The sequence below is a fragment of the Apaloderma vittatum genome, unplaced genomic scaffold (genome assembly GCF_000703405.1).
Source record: "Apaloderma vittatum isolate BGI_N311 unplaced genomic scaffold, ASM70340v1 scaffold25131, whole genome shotgun sequence".
Lineage (NCBI taxonomy): Eukaryota > Metazoa > Chordata > Aves > Trogoniformes > Trogonidae > Apaloderma > Apaloderma vittatum.
Genome location: NW_009698978.1, coordinates 2,968 through 18,682, shown reverse-complemented (window position 1 = coordinate 18,682; position 15,715 = coordinate 2,968). Strand labels below are relative to the sequence as shown.

General features: G+C 51.8%; 1 protein-coding gene across 1 annotated transcript; it reads left to right on the top strand.

The window, feature by feature from the left end:
• The first annotated feature begins 709 nt into the window (after positions 1–709).
• BRPF3 (bromodomain and PHD finger containing, 3) lies at positions 710–14,206 on the top strand. Its single transcript, XM_009878212.1, is given in 12 exon segments — positions 710–2,094; positions 3,123–3,279; positions 5,184–5,315; positions 7,284–7,412; positions 7,814–8,126; positions 9,210–9,461; positions 9,594–10,023; positions 10,025–10,086; positions 10,928–11,021; positions 12,209–12,306; positions 12,833–12,930; positions 14,048–14,206. Coding segments are annotated over 12 exon segments (3,309 nt in total).
• Positions 14,207–15,715: the final 1,509 nt, after the last annotated feature.

Genomic DNA, 15,715 nt, shown 5'->3' with positions numbered 1-15,715 from the left:
GGAGGATGGTTTCTCCTTATGGGGCTTTTTGTATCTGCAGCGTGGGAAAGGAAGAAGTGGTGGTGGCAGCCCTGAGGTGGGAAACTTGGAGGAAGGAGTTTCCTCGTGGGCTGAGGGAGCGCTGCTCGTTTTCTCATATAGAGCTCAATGCCAAAGAGAAAAATTGGGAACTGCTTTCTTGGAACAGTCCTTTTCTTTCCATCTGGAGAACATCCAGCACATTTTGTATGCTATTGGGGTTATAAAAGAAAAGCCACAGGCAAAAGAATAGAGAGGAACTCTTTGGCTTGTGTGAACTTAGTACGTGAACGGTGCAAGCAGATGTGCTAAGTGCCCTTTGAATTTCGGGGGATCAGAGTGGTTTGCTGAGACGAGTGCACAGCAGAGCGTTCGGATGCTCTGCTGTAAAAATAATTTGAATTCTTCTCGTCTGGTGGTACGGGGGTGTGTACGTCTTTTGACATGCAAATAGGAGGTTGGAGGGTGCTGTGCATTGCTCTGACACACAAGGAGTGGTTGATACGCCCATGACCTGCTTGTTTCTAAGAAGGTGAAGAGGCCTCAGCAAGCCTGAAATTGCTGGATCTCTAGTAGAACTGTTGCTCTGTTGCAGCGCCGAGTGAGTTTTTGAATCTCTGCTGCTCCTTGCTTGTCTCCTTGGCTTATCCTGTCCTCTGTCCTTTTGTTCCAGGGTCTCTGGACTGCAGCGATGAGGAAACCTCGGAGGAGGTCCCGGCAGAACTTGGAGGGGAGGCGTTCTCCTTCGCCTTACAGCCTCAAATGCTCACCGACTCGGGAGACACTGACGTACGCTCAGGCCCAGCGGATCGTGGAGGTGGACATCGACGGGCGGCTTCATCGCATCAGCATCTACGATCCCTTAAAAATCATCACGGAGGACGAACTGACTGCCCAGGACATCACCGAGTGCAACAGCAACAAGGAAAACAGCGAGCAGCCCCTCTTCCCTTCCAAATCTAAGAAAACACCTTCCAAAGGCAAGAAGAAGGAGTCCTGCTCCAAACATGCCCCGGGGACATCTTTACACTTGCCTCAGCCCAACTTCCGTGTGGTGGACTCCTTCAGCCAGCCGGCTGCGGCTCCTCTCCCCGCTGCCTACTACCGGTACATCGAAAAGCCTCCCGAGGACCTCGATGTAGAGGTGGAGTACGACATGGATGAGGAGGATCTGGCCTGGCTGGAAATGGTTAACGAGAAGAGAAGGGACGATGGTTATGGGACGGTGTCTGCTGACACTTTTGAGCTGCTGGTGGACCGCTTGGAAAAGGAGTCGTACCTCGAGAGCCGCAGCAACGGGGCTCAGCAGTCCCTCATCGACGAGGATGCCTTCTGCTGCGTCTGCATGGACGATGAGTGTCACAACAGCAACGTCATCCTGTTCTGCGATATCTGCAATCTGGCCGTGCACCAGGAGTGTTATGGCGTGCCCTACATCCCCGAGGGGCAGTGGCTTTGCCGCTGCTGCTTACAGTCCCCTTCGCGCCCCGTGGATTGTGTCCTTTGCCCCAACAAAGGTGGAGCCTTCAAGCAGACCAACGATGGCCGCTGGGCTCACGTGGTTTGTGCCATCTGGATCCCAGAGGTCTGCTTTGGAAACACTGTGTTCCTGGAGCCCATTGAAGGGATAAATAACATCCCCGCGGCTCGGTGGAAGCTCACGTGCTATATCTGCAAGCAGAAGGGCATGGGAGCTGCTATCCAGTGCCACAAAGTGAACTGTTACACTGCCTTCCACGTCACCTGCGCCCAGCGGGCTGGTCTCTTCATGAAGATTGAACCCATGAGGGAGACGAGCATCAACGGCACGACCTTCACCGTGCGCAAGACTGCCTATTGCGAGAGTCACTCCCCACCGGGGACGGTGAGAAAAGGCTCTCGGGCTGCTGGTGGTGAGGGGCAGGAGGATGCCGTGAAGGAGGAGGGGGAGGAGGAAGCCAGTTCTGGCCCTCCCAAAGGGTCTCTGAAAAAGAACCAAGTGAAATTGAAGCAGAAGATCAAAAAGGAGCCCGGCGACGTGACCAACGGGCGTTCGTCTGTGCCCATGGTGACAGTCACCCAAATCCCCTCTTGCAGGTGAGCGTTGCGGCTTTAGGGAAGGAGCTGGGCAGGGGCTGTTCCGAGGGCTCGGTCCTTCTCGTTGTTGACCTTGAAAACACTGAATCTTCAGTCAAGACCTAGCAATAACTGTGTTCGGAGAGTACTCTGCACAACCATTCCCAACCATTCTCCCGCGTGAGAGTCGCTGGTGCTCTGTGGTTTCCCTGCTTTGCCGAGCAGCCTTCCCAGACTGTCGGTAACGTAGTACCCGTGGGGTTCCCCAACGGCAAACACCCATCTGGCATCTGAATGCACAGAGGTGGTTGTGAAGGTGGTTCTAAATACTTCAAGCTTTACAGGTTAGCAGGCAGGTAGGGGTCGTCCCGCTCTTAAATTTTTTTTAATCTCCTCATCTCATAATTTTTTAATTCCTTCTTTTACTACAGACCATATCAAACCTGTCAGTGTCGCAAGCCACTTTGAATTTGGCCGTGTATTTTCTTGTCCCAGGTCTCTCTCCTGCAGAACTGGGTAGTGCTGAATTTTTCGTTTGGTGCCTTAGAAAGCGTGGCGACGTGTCGCCGCTATTTTAACAGGCAAACTTTCTAAGATTGCTGATAAGTCACCACGTGTAATCTAACAAATGGTTTGAGAAGGTTACAGAAGACGATATATTATTCTTGGACTCCTGTCAGTTTAAGTTTCCCAGACTCCAGCTTAATAACATCAGACTTAAACGACCTCCAGGGAAGTTCTTGAGACTGAAAGCGGATTTGAAGTTGAGGTTTGGAGACAAATTGGTGATTGTGGATTTTGACTGTGCCGTAGCGAGTGCTTGGGGAGAACCTCCAGCCGAGCTGCTGCTAATAGGGACAGACTGTGAAAAGAGGATGTATCTGTCCTCGTGGTGGGGAGATCCCAGTTTGTACCAGTTGCGCGTAGTTCAGAGCGGGCACGGACACAACGCCGCAAAGCTTGATTGGGAAACCTGCTGGTGTCACCGGGGTCAGCAGAGTTGCGATCGCTTTGCAGTTGGCTCCATGATGCCTCTTTGCTTCCTTCAGGCTGAACAAAATCTGCAGCGGCCTCTCCCTCCAGAGGAAGAACCAGTTCATGCAGAGGCTCCACAACTACTGGCTGCTGAAGCGGCAGGCGAGGAACGGGGTGCCCCTCATCCGGCGCCTGCACTCGCACCTCCAGTCTCAGAGGAACGCGGAGCAGGTACTGGTCCCCGGCGTGGGAGGACGGAGAACTGGTGTTCTGGGGGAGGTGGGCTTGATGCATGGCTGGGAAGGGGAGTGAGAGTGAAAGGATGGGAGTGAAAGGACCTGATTTAAGTTAGGGAGGTGATCGTGCCCCTGTACTCGGCACTCGTGAGACCTCACCTCGAGTGCTGTGTCCAGTTTTGGTCACCACAGCACAAGAAGGACATGGAGGTGCTGGAGCGGGTGCAGAGAAGGGCAACAAGGCTTGGGAGAGGGCTGGAAAACCTGCCCTATGAAGAGCGGCTGAGGGAGCTGGGTTTGTTTAGTCTGGAGACGAGGAGGCTGAGAGGAGAACGTGCAAAGGTTGCACAAATTTGATTCAGTTCCTAACCCTCACCCATGTTTCAGTCCGTTCGTCTTGTTGCTTTGACTTTTGCCTCAAGTTGCGTCAGGGGAAGTTTAGATTGGATATTCGGAGGAAGTGCTTTACTGAACGAGTGGTGAGGCACTGGAACAGGCTGCCCAGGGAGGTGGTGGAGTCACCAACCCTGGAGGTGTTTAAAAAGAAAGTAGATCTGGCACTTGAGGCTGTGGTGTAGTGGTTGGGTGTGCTGGGATGGAGGTTGGACTAGATGATCTTCAGAGGTCCCTTCCAACCCCTGACATTCTGTGATTCTGTGATTCTCTTTTGGTCTCCTCTTGGTAAGTTCACGCTGGAAGAGGTGAGTTAGTGTGTTGGTGGGATATCCATCCTGCTGCTAGAATTGGTGTGGGTGAGCTGGCAGGTAAGAGATTTTCCCCTGAGTCAGGAGATCCAGGATTATGCAAGAGTGTGATGGGCCTGTGGTGGACGTTCCTCACAAGCGATTAAAGATCCCTTCCTCAAGAAAATGAGTATTAGCTCCAGAATCCTGCCCAAATTCCAGTTTGGGTCATTCTTCCTGCAGCTTCTGTTTCTGACCCTCCCGTGCACATAATCGTCAGGGCTGGACTCCTCCTGTTCTTCCTCTGAGCTGGTGTCCAGAATCACTCAGTCTCAATGCTGTTAAAGAGCACGAGAAGTAATTGGTGAAGTAAAGAAGCGGTCGGACTCTACCCTCTAACATAACCTGTCAGCGGGTGTTGTGCAGTGGACACATATGTTTTTACAGTCACTGGAGGAATTTATAGGCTTCTGGTTTGCACGAAGACTGCTCTGGGTGATTAATAAAAAAAATATTTCCCACTCCTCAGTCCAGAGTTTGGGGAAGTGCAGCATTTCCTTGGTGTATTAAGTTGGCAATTTACCCTAAGTAAGTTCTTAAAAATAAACATCCTATAGATGGGAAGCATGGAGATCTTGTGAAGCAGTTGTCCTCTCTTGGCAGTCATGTGAAAGTATGTGCTCTTCAGCTCTATCCTCAGAACTATTAAAAAAGCTACAGATTGCGGAGAGGAAGGCTGATTGTGTTGCAAAGCCCCCGAGCTGTGCCTTGGAAGGCGTGAGCTCATCTCCCAGCGTTGGCTGCTCCTTTGTGTTTTGGCAAATCTCTTCCTGTGACTTTATTTCTTACTGGTTACAAAGAGAATAATAATAGCTTTTTTCTCCTATGCTTTTCCTCCCCTTGCCTTTAGACTGTAAACGCTTTGGGCTGCCTCCTCGATGCGCAGCAGCCAGCAGAGAGCTTTCCAGCCTCCGTAATTAATTTGGATGTAAAAGCAGGGAGGGTGTAAATGGACGTGTTCCCAGAGCGTAGCTGCGGCGTGATCTAGGCCTGACTTTACACATAATGTGAAATCCAAATGTGTTTGTTAGACAGTGACGTGCTGTAGGAAGGAGGGGACACGGTCTCAACAAGAGACCAGGAGGAAGACTAGGAGAGCGATTTGCAGGGGACGCCAAGAAAGAGGAGGAAACGTGGGTCGTGTTTTTCATTACAGAAGGAGCAGGACGAGAAGACCAGCGCCGTGAAGGAAGAGCTGAAATACTGGCAAAAACTGCGGCATGACTTGGAGCGGGCGCGGCTGCTCATTGAGCTGATCCGTAAGAGGGAAAAACTCAAACGGGAGCAGGTGGGTAGTTTTGGCTGTCGAGTTACTGTGCTTAGATTCAGTCCCGCACAAGCATATCCCGTGCTGCAGGAGACAGAGCGGGAACACGGGCAGTTTGTGCTGAGCCTTTTCCTCTTTTCAGAGAGTTGGGACTCTGTGGATGTGCAGAGCAGCCGCCTCTCCCTGAGCCTGTCACGGGCTCGCTCTGCTCAGCCCCTGCCCTCAGAACCAGGGCTTGCTGCGGAGCACTGCGGGAGTATTTGCGTAATTCATAGTGGATTTGATTCCTGCCCTCAGCGCCCTTCCTGTTTCTGGGCATGGACGAGGTGTTTTGCAGAGTAGAAGTTAGATCTCCTTCAGTGATTATTTTGGGAGTTTGGTAACACCTACTCCAGAGAGAGGTCTAAATCAGAATTCTACTCTTCACTTCTGAAGCTAAAAATTTCTGTGTTTTGCCCTCCTGAGCTCATTTTTAGAAGAAAAACTTTTCAGATGGAGACAGTTCCTAACTGTCCTCTTTGGGCTGTGTGCAGTTCTCCAAAGTTGAACCAGTTAAGGCTGCTTCCCCTGCTCGCCAGCTTTGCCTGCTGCGGGTCTTTGGTCGCTGCGGCCACGACTGTGCTCTCCGGCACGAGTGTCTTCAAGGAGAGCTTCATGCAAGCCTTGCCCTGAGCGCAGTGAGCCTGGATGCGTGGCCTCAGGCGTTGCCTGGGAGCTCTCAGGCTGCCCGCAGGGAGGAAAAGCTGCATCCTCTGTGATCACAGCTCCTCTGCGAGCTGCTGTTCCCTGGCCAGAATCTGACCAAAGCTTTCCTGAAGTCCTTTTGATGCCGATAGTGGTTCGTTTGCTACATTGGCCTTGATTTGCAGCAGTGGTTTGATCCTTCTTGCTGTGCGGACGTGTTTTAGGTAGGAGGAACAAAAAGAAAATAATCACTCTTGGGCTTTGTTTGCTTTTGATATCTTGATATATCCCTATCACAGTTGGCTAAATCCACAAAAGCTGGTTGAAACGATGGTGTGCTTTATAAAAGGATATCGCAGGGAATTCGATCCAGTTGGCGCTCTGTCCCAGCCCAGGTTTTGACTGAGTGGAGAAGGATGCTCCAGAGTCCTGAGTCTTCGTTCAACTTCTTTCCTATTTGGAGGAAAGGGTCTTTATATCCACCTTTATTCCTTCTCTTATCGATGCTGTCTTGTTGCCTAGCACAGCGAGTGCGGTTGGCTTTGTGTAAACACACTTGCTTTCCTTTGCCCCTGCAGTGGTTGATTTAATGACATAATGAGGGATTGTAAGATCAAAGAAATTTAAACGTTCAAGGAGAAATAATTACTTTATCCTGTTCCAGTCTTCTTTGAATGGAATTTCAGTGTAAGAGATCAAACCGGTGCTACGAGTTGTTTGCTTGCAATTATTAGAGGCTTCAGAAAGGATGTGAGAAACTGTATTAGGGATTTGCAGGCATCTAACCGCTGTTGTTGTTGTTCAGCTTCTGCCTTGAAGTGTGCGAGCTTACATCTTGAACTTTGTTTGTGCTCTCTCGTCTAATTATGGTTGTTGCTGTGCGTGCAGCTGCGTACGTACTTTTAACTTTTATATAATGTTGCTAATTGGCATAATAATACCTTGAGGCAGGGAGTTCTGCAGGGTCACTTACCAGGCATGAAAAGCGTCTTCCTGTTTTCATTTTTAGTTACGTTATCTTTTGATTTTTCGGGGGTTTCCTCTTGTTTTGGCTTCCCGCGACTGGATAAGCGAGAGTTCCCCACGCAGAGAGCTTGGACTGCGCAGTCTGACTCTGCACCTGGAGAGGACCAGGTGTCTGCTAGAAATTCTTCAGCGATGAGTCTCCCAGGCTTGGGGTGTGATGAGCTGAGGTTTCCACCGCTGGGTAGAGCTGGGCTGATGATTCCGGGGAAACTGGAGGGAGACACCGCTCCCCTGTCCTGTCCTCGATGACTGTGCTCCTCGCCCTTTTCCCGTTCCCAGGTGAAGGTTCAGCCGGCAGCTATGGAGCTCCAGCTGACCCCTTTCAACGTGCTCCTGCGCACAACGCTCGACCTGCTGCAGGAGAAGGATGCCGCCCAGATCTTCGCGGAGCCTGTGAACCTGAACGAGGCAAGTCTCTTTCCTGGAGGTGTCTAAGGGGTTGCTGGGCAGAAGCTCGTTTGCTCTCATAACCCTGCAAGCACAAACCACCTTGTCCCGAGCTGCTGGTGGACTAAAGAATATCTCAGAGAGGCCTCACAATGTTTATATCCTTTCGGGCCGAAAACCCCCCAAACGTTATTTTCTGTATTATCAACTATTTTCAGTATTATTTTCTGGAAGCTTCAGCACGTCTCAGACAAATAATGTTTTGCAGAGCCAGGTCGTGTCTTGCCTTGACTGGGTGACACAGAAATGAACTGCTGGCGCTGCCCTTTGCCGCTGGAAAGGGCGTTAAGAGTGCTTGTGATGGATGCGCTCTAGTTGGCTAGTAAATGGTTTTTGTAATTGTACAGGTTTTATATGTTTAGGTTCCAGATTACCTGGAATTCATTTCCAACCCAATGGATTTTTCCACCATGAGGCGGAAGCTGGAGTCCCACCTCTACCGAACGTTGGATGAGTTTGAGGAAGACTTTAACCTTATAGTTACCAACTGCATGAGGTATAATGCTAAAGACACGATTTTCCACCGAGCAGCTGTCCGGCTCAGAGACCTCGGAGGAGCGATATTGCGTCACGCGCGGCGGCAGGCTGAAAGCATCGGCTTTGACACTGATGTGGGGATTCACCTGCCTGAGTCACCCAAAACCAAGGACTTTTACCGCTTTTCGTGGGAAGATGGTGAGTATTCATTAACCTTTTCTTTTTTTCTCCTCTAAGGCAGATTGTAACTGTGGTTCTGAGCATGTCACTCAGCCTGCATGGAAATCATAGCTGTCAGATATGAGAATTTTCCTATCCAGCTACTTACCTAAGTACACATCTAGCTCCATTAGAGCCTCAAAGAGCAGGATTTCAGGTGAGCCGGGCACTGAGCTTAGCTCCAGGCTCTCCTAGTGCACGTCTGTCTTGGAAGAGCCTTGTGACTGCCCGTGCTGTTCGATTTGTGCCGTGGCCGCGCTACAAACTCGGTGTTTCAAAGAGCAGTGCTAAGGCAGGTCTCGAGTTTTTTTTTACTGTAAGGAAAGCTCCCAGTAAATCAGCGAGATGTGGAGAAACTGGGTTTGATGGAGCACTGAGGGCTGGGAGGGAGCGATGTGGGGTTAAGGTAATGGGAACCAAGCAGTCCTTCAAGCCGAGATTTTCCGTTCGCTCCAGTCCCACGGCCGTCTCGAGATGCAGCTCCAAACCGTTGGTTGAGTAACTCAGCTGAACTTGATGCAGAATGCTGTTGCCATCCAGCACGCAGAGCCTGTGGTCCGCTCTCCCGATTCCAAGCGCTGCAGCCCTCTTGGGTGCAGACGGACGCTCTGTGAGGAAATTTGTGTTGGTGTCCGATAGCGCAGCCCTCGGCTGCCTGCCCGGCTCCGGTGGATACCAGCCCTTCCGCAGAGCCAGAGGAATGGCAAACGTGTTATGTTTTGGCCAGTTCTGTTCATGGTCTGATTTTGTTGTTGAATCTGGCGATGGAATAGGTTTCTGCCGAGAACCTGGGCTGTGAGCTGTCTCCTGTGGGGTGAGGACACGTGTTCTTTTACTCTTGCCCCCAGAACAGTGACGGGAACTGGAGGGCAGCGCGAGTTAAGTCAGTTGCTCTTTACCCAAAGGAAGTCCGAGCTCCAAGGTTAACAATTCCTAAATCCCTGAATTAAAGCTGTTGGTTCATGAATAGCAGCAGTGGGAATGAGTCACGGCAGGGGTGGAGTTCCCTTCTTCAAGAAGCCGTGCTCCTTCCCTTCACTGTTGCGCTCCTTTTTGATGCAGTGGATAACATCCTCCTCCCGGAGAACCGGGCCCACCTCTCCTTGGAGGCGCAGCTGAAGGAGCTGCTGGAGAAGCTGGACATGGTGAGCACCATGCGGTCCAGCGGCGCCCGGACGCGACGCATCCGGCTCCTGAGGCGGGAGATCAACTCCCTTCGGCAGAAGCTGGCCCAGCAGCAGAACAAGACGATGCCCAACGGGGAGGAGGGGCTGGATAAAACACCAAGGGAAGAGGACGAGGAAGGGGAGAGAGGTGAGAGGTTGCAGCAGGATTTCAGCTCCAGCTCTTCAGGGCATGTCAATAGTCAGCCTGCTGTTTCTCCTCTCTGTTGGTGGTTTTGGGAGTAACTAAAACGTTCAAGGAGATTCTTTATTCCTTTAGCAGATGATGCCAAGCCCCCACATCCTCCAACCCTGGAGCCCACGGGACCTGCGCCTTCCCTCTCAGAGCTGGACTCTCTGCAGGAGCCTCCAACGCTCAAACCCATCAGTGAAAGCAAGCCCTTGAATCAGCTGCAGAAGAGGATGATGTCGGATGGGGAGCTCTTCGACAAAAAGGCTCTGCAGCGGGAGAGCCAGGCCTTCCAGCGCTTGCTCAGTGACAACGGCCTCAACGGCCTGGCCTTGCCGCCTGCAGACACCCCCGCCAGTCCCCCCTTCACCGGCGTGGGCCGACGGACATCTGTCCTTTTTAGAAAAGCTAAAAATGGGGTGAAGCTGCAAAGAGGCCTGGACTGCTCCCTGGAGAACGGGGAGGACCACGGGCAGACCGGGCAGTGTTCACCCTCACGCCCTGACGGGCAGCGACAGGCTCGTGCAGGGCAGGACCTGCAGCGAGAGCGATGGAGAGAAGTCACCCAGGCAGGCGGGACAGAGAGGTAATGCCTCGGGATTTCTCTTCCTTCTGAACCCTTGGAAACTGCGAGGTGGGGCTGCAGGGGGTAGGAATCCTGGGGCCGAGTAAAGGCGTCTGCATCCAGACTGCTCACCTGAAGCTCAGTTGATGCTGGAGGCAGAGTCCTTGTAACCAGACCTGCCTGACGAAAGCTTCATCTCTTCCACACAGTTCTAAAATAGGGCAAACGAGCCATGTCCGTGATGAGTTGCACCTCTCTTCTCCGCTGACTGTACACGGAGTTTCTGGTAATTTAGTTCGGCTCTAGAAACCTCCTTTTTAGGCATTTCAGGGTTCCAAGATGAAATCCAGGACGGTCACAAATCGTTTTCTCTTTGCTGGTCTACAGGGCTGCTGTAAGAGAGAGTTTGCCATTTTTCTGTAGGCCAAGGCGATGTGCCAGGCTGCTTCCAAAGCTGTTGGAGAGTCTGGCTGGAGACTCCAGGGTCTCCAGTAAGGGCTGAGAAGTGTTGACATTCCTACTCTCGGGAGAATTTGCACTGGCTTGGCCACCCTTAGCAGTGAGAGTTTCCCGGTGTGCAGTGGACCGGTAGCGCAGCACCCATGCAAGATGTGTTATTAAACCTTCCTTTTCAATCAGCCTAATACTTTATGTGTCAGGGTTAGAAATACCTTCTATTAAGTCACCTTTTGGTTGCAGCCGAGTCTGGGCAACTTGGCTGCAGAATTTCCCTCTCTGGCTGAAGCGCTTGGTGTCCTTGTGGCTGCCAGTTGTGGGACAACGACGCTCCCTGAGCCTTGGCAGCATCTTCAGGGCGTTGCTGCTGCTGCTTTGGGCTGATGCCCTGTTGTCTCCTCAGCAGGAGTGACGAACGGCTTCGCGAAACACGCAGAAAGCGGCTCCGACTCCGAGTGCAGCTCTGGCCTGGGCGCTGGGCTGGCGATTGAAGCCTGCGGGTAAGTGTGAAACCCTCCCCCAGGACACCTGCTTGCGTGGCTGCGTTCATCTGCCTGGCTTTGACTTCCTTCTTGCAAACCCAGCCCAAACCGTCGCTGATTTTGTGTGCTGACCCCAACGGCAAAAAGCTGCTGAGGTTCCATCCCGTCTTCTCAAGCTAGAAGTCCCAAAAACACCGAGAGATTTTCCAAGCAAGTGGGGATCGGTTACGCCTGTTTCTGCAGGCGTCCAGCCGTCTTCCTGTGGTTTTTGAGAACCAAAGCCAGAAAATCCTTGAGCTCAAATGTCCAGTTCAGCCCTGCAGGTGAAGCTGAGCTTCTGCCACCCCCTAAATTGCTTGTTGCCTCTTCCTGGAGGTTTTAAAGCTGAACTTGCCCCTTCAAGTTCTCACCCCAGAACAAGTTCGCCCCCCACAAGCTCACCTTCGAACCAAATCTTGGCCCACTGGCCCCACTGTATTTGCCTCCATTTCCCCATCTGTGCATGAGAGAGAAAAATCTAAATTCACAGGGGAGCATGGAGGCTTGTTAGTTGATGCTTGTGTAGTGCTTTGAAGACGAAAAGTACGATGTAAGCTCTTAGTACAATAAATGCAAGCGATTCACGTAGCAAAAATTACCTCAGAGCTATGGAACACCCGCAGAGCGAGGAGCTAGAAACAAGCTGGTGTCTCATGGATAACATGTGCAATTATTCCATTTAGGGACAGCTCCGGTTACTGCTTTTTCTCCTCTCTTTGAGCACCAAACTCACTCGGAATGGGCTGGTTATTAGAAAACTGTAAATAAAGGAAATGAAAAGAAAGAAGGAATTAGAATAGTGAAAAAATAGGATTGCTTGAGGTGGAGCTGGTCCATTTTCCGAAGGGTAATGAGGTGAAAGGATGTTCAGGACGTGGGCTCATAGAGTCCAGCTGCCCATACGCTCTCCAGCGTGAAGTCTTTGCTGGGTTTCTTCCTCACGTTCGTAGCTTGGTTTCCCTGAGGCCCCTTTCATCGCTCCTGGCAAAGCTGGGGTGACGTCCAGTGCACTTGCACCAGAAGAGACGTATTGTTCCTTTCATGCCAGGGCTTCACCAGTAATTTTACAGTATTTTATACAGAGCTGAGGAACCCATTTCCTTGGCTTTCTTTTCAAGGGTAATCTCTTGCCTCCTCATACCTACTTTTCCTTCTCTTCCTAACAGTGGTTTGATGCCTCCCAAGCGGAGTCGAGGGAAGCCGGCTCTTTCCCGGGTGCCCTTCTTGGAAGGCGTGAACGGAGACTCCGATTACGGCAGCTCAGGTGAGAGGGGCACACCTTGCTTCCCCGCTCAGCTGGGGGCAGCAGCGCTCAAATCCACGCCGGGAACCGTGCCTGCCCGAAACTCCCCGGGCTGTATGATCAGGTTGTCACTGCGGGAAAGGTTTTTCCTCCTTTCGCTTCCACCGATCGACTGTGCCCTGTGTTCTCCTCCAGCGGGTGTTTTCTTGTAGGTGTGGAGTGTGTGACGTGCCTGGCACTGCCTGCTCCTGTTTTGAGACTAGTTCTCTTTTACAAACAGTAAATCACACTCCTGAGGAGTCTCTCTGGAGGTGACTTCATAGCTGTTCCCTCCGGTATCGCTGTCATTGCTTTCAGGGTCCCTGTAACAAAGTCCTCTTTGTCAGGCAGGGCTGCAGAAGCAAATAGGTTAAAAAATGCACAAGTATTGTTGGTGGTTTTAAGTACCACAGCGATTCACCTGGTGATGACGGGTGGGTTCTTGTTACCGTAACCCCTTGCCGGTCACCTCCTGCCCTCCTGAGCTCTGTTCCCTTCTGTCCCTCAGGCAGGACGCTCCTGATGGCCTTGGAGAGCCAGGCCGAGCTGGAACCCTTGGAACTCGTGTGGGCCAAATGCCGTGGCTACCCCTCCTACCCCGCCCTGGTGAGTACCCGGCGGCTCGCCCGCAGCCCGGACCCACGGCGCAGAGCTGGTGTGTTTGGCATGGACAGAGAAGGGAAACTGCCCGGAGCCATGCAATGCGTGCCTTTTTGTATTATTCTATTTTTCCCCTTTGCACCGTTCATTTTCCCCGTGCTCGTTGCTTCAGAGCATTGCGGAGGATTCATAAAACATCGGTCTCTCGGCGCTAGGAACGGGAGGAGATCTTTCCTCTCCCCTCCTGGTCACTCTGCGGGTGCGGGGAAGGGAATCAGTACTGTTGGCATGAGAAGACCTAAATTTTATAAAGGCAGGGTATTTCCTTAATATTTATCTGTCTTGGGATATCTGACTCTTAACATGAAATCTGTAAACTCAGCTTCAGCGAGCACCACGCTTCGTTCCATGGTGCTGGAAGTGCCGGCACCGCCGCGGCCTTTTAGCTGCTTGTCCGGTTAACAAAAGCGTCTAAGTCAGAACACGAGATGGGCTTGGCTATGTTTTGTTTTTTCTGCTGCTTTTAAATACACAGCAGATTGTGCTGAAAGAGTGACCCTCATCCGTGCTCTTACTCAGAAGTGTGAGCCCGGAGAAGGGAACAGCTGTGGATCTGCCAGCCAGCAACATTTTTAAAATCTTTGCGTGGCTACAGCCGAAGTTAAACCGTGCTTTAGCCAGCTTTAAACAGAGGTTGGCACCCTCCAAAAAAAAACCCCAGTTTTTTACTAGCAACCTGTTACAGCGATGAAGTTCTTATGAATTCCTACAGCTGGCCAAAGCTGCTTTTTCAAGCCCTTAGGAGCCAAGCTCAGGAGGCAAAGACGAGTTGACCGAGTCTTGTGTCCACCCTTCACCGTTTCGTTCTCCTCTCACTGACATTTCTGCTTTATATGGGGAGAACCGACGCATCCGTGGTTACTTCTCTCACAGCAGAAACCTCGAGGACAGGAAAATTCATTAAAAATTGCTGCTGAGAGACAGCGCAAGCAATTCTGCGTAGCCCTCCTGAGTGGATTTTAATTGTCTGGCTTGGAGAGACTGAAAGAGCAGGAAAGATAAACGCATTCTCTGCAGTATTTGAAGGGTTCTGGGCTTAAATATCCTTTCCCCGCGTCACCAGATCATCGATCCGAAGATGCCGCGTGAGGGTTTGCTCCACAACGGAGTCCCCATCCCCGTCCCACCCGTGGATGTGTTGAAGCTGGGGGAGCAGAGGCAGACAGAGGCAGGAGAAAAGCTCTTCCTCGTCCTTTTCTTTGACAACAAGAGAACCTGGTGAGTGTGTGTGGCGAGGCAGGGACCTGTGGCGAGTGCTGGGGTTGAGGGAAGATGAGAAATCCCCGTTGGTACACGGGAGCTTCCAGGGGTTGTGATGATGTTACGTGTAAATTGGAGAATTTAAATGTGCAGCGGTCAAGAAGAGTTTAAGTCAGGAAGCCAGCCTGCTTTTCCTGGCCCGAGAGCACACCGCCTGAGCGCTGGGCTCCACGGGGAATTGCCCAGCGTCCCCACCAAAATACTGAGGCACAGGAAGAGCCACTCTAGTCGTCAAAATCTGGAGGGACCATTTGAATTTGAAACGAGAAGCCAGTTCTGCTGCCACTCCAAAGCTTTGCCAAAAGTCCCCGGGGTTACGGTTTCAAAATGCAGTTTATTCTGTATTTAAACCTGCCTGATTTGTCAGAGGTGCCGCGGACCTGCGGTTCTCAGAGCAAGGGATTGGTTTGAAATGGGCAAGGTAGGTGTAAGCACCTGGTTTAGGGCAAGTGAAACATCTCGAGGGCCTTTGCTGTTCTGTCTCAGACAGACTGAATCTGCTGAGGTTGGTATCAGTGGCCGAACGTGCTCACATGGTAACATTAACCCAGCCAGGTGTAAGAAACCAGCCAAGTGCCTTAAAAATAAGCAATAGAGCTTCGAAACAATGGGAAATTTGTAAAATGGGAACATCTTGCTGGAAGAGGTGAGTCCCCGCAGCGAGTTCAGCCGCGTGCTGGATTATTTACCCAGCAAATGCCAACAGGGGAATGGGAACCAAGCAAAGAAACCGTCACGGAGGAGGCGATGTGAGACCTCTGTGCGGCCAGGATCGCGGAGCCGGGGGGTTTTATTCTGCGGACAAAGCGGGTGTTGGGGCATGAATAGATCATGGGAGCACCTCGAGTACTGTGTCCAGTTTTGGTCACCACAGCACAAGAAGGACATGGAGGTGCTGGAGCGGGTGCAGAGAAGGGCAACAAGGCTGGTGAGAGGGCTGGAGAACCTGCCCTATGAAGAGCGGCTGAGGGAGCTGGGTTTGTTTAGTCTGGAGGAGGCTGAGAGGAGACCTTATTGCCCTCTACAACTACCTAAAAGGAGGCTGGAGTGAGGCTGGTGCTGGTCTCTTCTCTCTAATTCCTAACGACAGGACAAGGGGAAATGGCCTCAAGTTGCGTCAGGGTAAGTTTAGGTTGGATATTCGGAGGAAGTTCTTTACTGAACGAGTGGTGAGGCACTGGAACAGGCTGCCCGGGGAGGTGGTGGAGTCACCAACCCTGGAGGGGTTTAAAAAGAAAGCAGATCTGGCACTTGAGGCTGTGGTGTAGTGGTTGGGTGTGCTGGGATGGAGGTTGGACTAGATGATCTTCAGAGGTCCCTTCCAACCCCTGACATTCTGTGATTCTGTGAGATGAGAGCCGGTACCTGACTGCTGCTGAGGGCTGTGGGGAGCGCTCGAGGAGCTCGAGGACTTGGCCACGTCTTGGAAACTCCTTGGGCTGCAGCGGGTGCGGGAGCCAGGCCCGTGGGA